Source organism: Marmota marmota, unplaced genomic scaffold (genome assembly GCF_001458135.2).
Source record: "Marmota marmota marmota unplaced genomic scaffold, marMar, whole genome shotgun sequence".
NCBI classification, from domain to species: domain Eukaryota; kingdom Metazoa; phylum Chordata; class Mammalia; order Rodentia; family Sciuridae; genus Marmota; species Marmota marmota.
In genome coordinates this window covers 7840203-7844163 of record NW_026000048.1, presented here as the reverse complement: position 1 = coordinate 7844163, position 3961 = coordinate 7840203, and the positions used below count along the sequence as shown (strand labels likewise).

The window sequence follows — 3961 nt, the reverse complement described above, 5'->3', positions numbered from 1 at the left end:
TTTTTTTTTTTTTTTTTTTTTCTTTTTTTTTTCTTTTTTGTAAATGCACCAGTAAGGGCACTTAGGGGCTTCGGCTCAGTCCCCCTCCTCCCGACCAAAGCGGCACGGCTGGCAGGGTTCCAGCACTCCAGGCGGACTCACCGTGGTGGGTCGGAGGGTACCTCTGCACAGTGGCCCTGACGGAGTTTCCGTAGTAGGACGGGACGTGGTTCCCTTGACCGTCGATGTTAAAAAGTACATCCACCTCCTCGGGCAGGGGGTACTGCGCTGGATCCATGTAGGAGTGGCCGAGGCCAGGATGGTGCGTGTCCGGGTGCTGTCCGTTGAGGACCGCGGGGTGGTGGTGGCTCACCCAGCGTGGCTGGTCCGCGGTCACCTCCATGTCCTCGGCTGCGCTCGCGCCCTCTCGCCGGGCCCGGAACCCGCGCGCGAAGAGGGAGGGCGGTCGGCCTGGGAGGTCCGCGGACTCCTGCTGTCCGAGAGCTGAAGAGTCGTTTAATGGTTGGTTTCAATGGGAGAATGGGAAGACTGGGAAGGAAAGGTGAGCAAATGAGAGGGTTGGGGGGCGGGGAAAATCTTTGAAAGATAGTGTGGCAAAAAGAAAAAGAAAAAAACAATCCAAAAACTTGGTACGGCCGGATAAACGGGGGCCGAACTGTAAGAGGAGGGGCAAGGACGCTGGAATTCTGCAAGTGAGGCTCCTCTGCACCGGGGTTCCTCAGCGCTCAGTTTTTCCTCGGGTCACCTGCAAGGGAGAAAAGAGGAGACCCGCGTGAGTCGGTAAATATTTTAGCACCTGAATTTCTGAAGGGTTCTAGATCCCCACGAGCCGCCCCGCGGGCCGACGCACCCGGGACACGCACACGCTCGCTGGGACACAGCTGGAAGGAAGCAAGGCTCCCAAGGACATCCCCAGCTGCCAGGTTCGCGGGAGCCCCGAACTGACTGGTTACAACTTGGAGGACAAGTCCTTCCCTTGGGGACAGCGGTCCCGAGAACTTCTTTCCAGCCACAGGAAACCCTCCCAGAAAGGAGAGCTGAATTTTAATTTTTTAAAAAGTCCTCCCAAGTGGATGGTGGTAAATCAAACTTTTAAAAAAAAAAAAAGTTACAGTACCAACCTGGGTAGCAGGAGCAGAGAGGAGGAGGAGGAGGAGGAGGCGTGTGACCTGCTCGGTCAGATTGCGTAGTTCGCTCTGTCTCACTCTCTCTCCGTCCCTCTCTTTCCTCTCCCTTCCCTCTCTATTTTTTTTTTTTTTTTTTTTTTTACAGGGAATGCATTCTTTCTGAAAGTATCAAGACGGCGCCAGGCAGCTCAGTGTTCGCAGACAGCTGTGGCGCGACGCAACTTAAGGAGGTTCTAGTGTCATCCGCGCCGAGGGGAGGAGCCTGGCGCTGGCGAGGAGGGGACAGGATCCCCAGCACAAGGAAACTGCAACCCAAACCTGCTCCAGGACTTCACCCCCACCCCTCGCACACCGCCGCCCCTCCTCCCACCCTGCACTGACCGGAAAGGGGCGCCGTGGAGGGCTGCCTCGGGCTGAGGGGCCGCAGGCAGGGTGGGCGAGGCCGGCCGGGATTTGTGGCGGAGGGGGCGGGCAGAGGAGATTTCGCGCTCTGGCCCTTTAAATGTAGCTTCAGCTCCTACCGGCTCGGTAGATTATTCCGACCCGGTGAAACCCTCCTGCTCCATTCATAAAGTTAATTTCGACTTCTCTTTTTCAGACTTTTTTTTTTTCATGGACAACTTTATTATTCAACATAGTGTATTCCTGAGAATTTATCAATTTGGAGCTATGTGCATGTAACACCGATCAGGGAAAAAAATGTTTAAAATGAACATACTTTTAAGATTTGCTTCTTGGGCCAATTTCCTAAGAGATTGAGGAATCAAGTGAAGGGAATATGGATTTGATTGAACGTGTTACTTTTGTTGTCATTGTCACCATATTCCCCGGCCTTTTGCTTTCACAAGCCTCCCCAATGAAAATGCTTCAGCTGTTGTAGCTGTCCTTTCCAGACCTAATATTTCTAATCGATGTGTGCTTTTGCCTAAGTGACAATCATGATGGGTGAAAAGGGGGGTGGCTGGTCCTCCAAGAACAGTCCGAGTAGACAAAACTCTTAGCTCCAATTACCAAACTTCCCCTTTCGCTCTACTTACTCGGGCTCCCAGCGTTTCTCCCCCGGCCGAGAAAACCGGCCCCCTACACCGACCCAAATCCCGGCCTCCCAGACAGAACTCAGTAACCACCTAGCCAGGGCTCTGCGGGTCTCCCGGCCTCGGTCAGCCCTGTGAGCCGCCGCGGGCGGAGGGAGCGCGACTTCCAGACGCCCGGTCTAGGGGGCGGTGCTTTGTGGGGCGGGGCCTGAAGAAGGGCCAATCAGCGGGCGAGACTTTGGCCGGGCCGCAATTGGCCCGCCCGGCGGGCTCCAACCTCTCCGGCCCCATTCGGTCCTTTGAGCCACTGCATCCCCTAGTGGCGCTAAGGCTGCTTCAACCGCCCGAACAAGCTGCCCCAGAGAGCAGGGTCAGACGGGAAAAGAAGACTCCACCCAGGTCCACCCTAGAGCAAAGTATGCCAGTAGAAAGTGTGGGTTCCCCTACTGGCCTTCTCACCGACTGGGCTGAGAGGTTTGATTGGGTGGGACTGTTTGAACTGAAGACCTTATTCCGTATTCAATTCTCTACCCCGTAAAATTTCCCATAAATACAAACTATCAGTATAGAAGAGGCTATCCCCAAAAAGTAAGTCCTGAAGGATTCTTTTCGGGATGAAGGAAAAACATCAATATTCAGCTTCAGTTTGGTGTGTGTGGAATGTTCTGTTTAAACATAATCCTTATAGGAAGATTGGTAAAATTTGGAAGAGTGGGTCCTCACGGTCTTGGATTTGGACCTTCTTTTGCATCCTCACCTTCTCAAACCTGATATTTGTTTGAAACCAGGGTTGAAATTCTAATATAGAACAGGAAGAAAATTTTCTCAGTTTAAAACAAAAAGCAAAAAAAACCTCTTGCCTTTCTCTGCGCCCACCTTGGTCTCCCGTTTATTAGGGCGGCCCAGTAAGGAGCATCGATTTTCCTTTCACTCTTGACCACTTGTCTCTCCTGGGCCAGTCAAACTGCCAGCATCTCTTCCAGCTCACCGCGCTTTCAAAACCTTTTAATTATTTAGTTGCTGTCTAACAATCACCGGAAACCACTCCATAAACAAGGAGAGAGAACGCACACACATTTTTGCTAAAAGGCCCGGGATTAAGGATGGAAGTTAAAAGAAAAAAAAATGAAAAGAGTTTGCGAGTCAGTCAAGACGTGGGTGTCAACCAGCCTCCAGTTCGGAGCCTCTCAGAAAAGCCAAGTGTAGCTCTTTGGTCCTGGGCACCGAGACCATGAAGCCCTAGAAAGGGCAATAGGGAACCATCCTACACACACACACACACACACACACGCAGAGCTTCTCACAGCAGGACTTGGAATGCTAATTTCCGAGCCTAAGGATAATGTTAAAAGATAAAAAGGAAATTTTTGCAAGGAGGCCTTCCGGTGTAGGGGTTCTGCAGTGGGAGTGTGTGGGGGGGGGTTTTCGTTTTAATTCCATCACAAGCACCAACTCGGACTGAACTGGGATGCAGAAGGGCAACCTCTTCCCCTTCCACATCCTTGGAAAAATAAAAGATCTCGAAGACCCCTCTAGGTCTAGATGGTGTGCGGCTGGCCGAGAATGGTGGGGGGCCTAGGGCTGGATGCCCGGGGAAATGGAGCCAGCCTGTAGGGGGTATTTAACATGTAATTCCCAGCCGGTCCGCCCCTGTTCCCGGACTGACAGTGGGTAATTGGGAAAGAGGACGTTGCTCTTTTGATGGCCCGCGCCGGCCAGTCTCGCCGACGCCACACTGGGTTTGACGTCACGGGCCCAGCCCTAGAGTCAGGAGCACAGAACGGGGGGAGGGAAAAGGCC

The 3961-nt window shown here is 52.8% G+C and overlaps 1 protein-coding gene across 1 annotated transcript in view; it reads right to left on the bottom strand.

The window, feature by feature from the left end:
- Positions 1-1329, bottom strand: part of Gata3 (GATA binding protein 3) — an 18718-nt gene extending 17389 nt beyond the window's left edge. Inside the window, exons 1-2 of the mRNA XM_048812749.1 lie at positions 1122-1329; positions 64-745 (exon numbers count right to left, since the gene is read on the bottom strand). Coding sequence (XP_048668706.1) covers positions 64-382 — 319 coding nt within the window. The 5' untranslated portion in view covers positions 383-745; positions 1122-1329. The remainder of the gene's footprint in view (positions 1-63; positions 746-1121) is intronic.
- Between the last annotated feature and the right edge of the window lie 2632 nt (positions 1330-3961).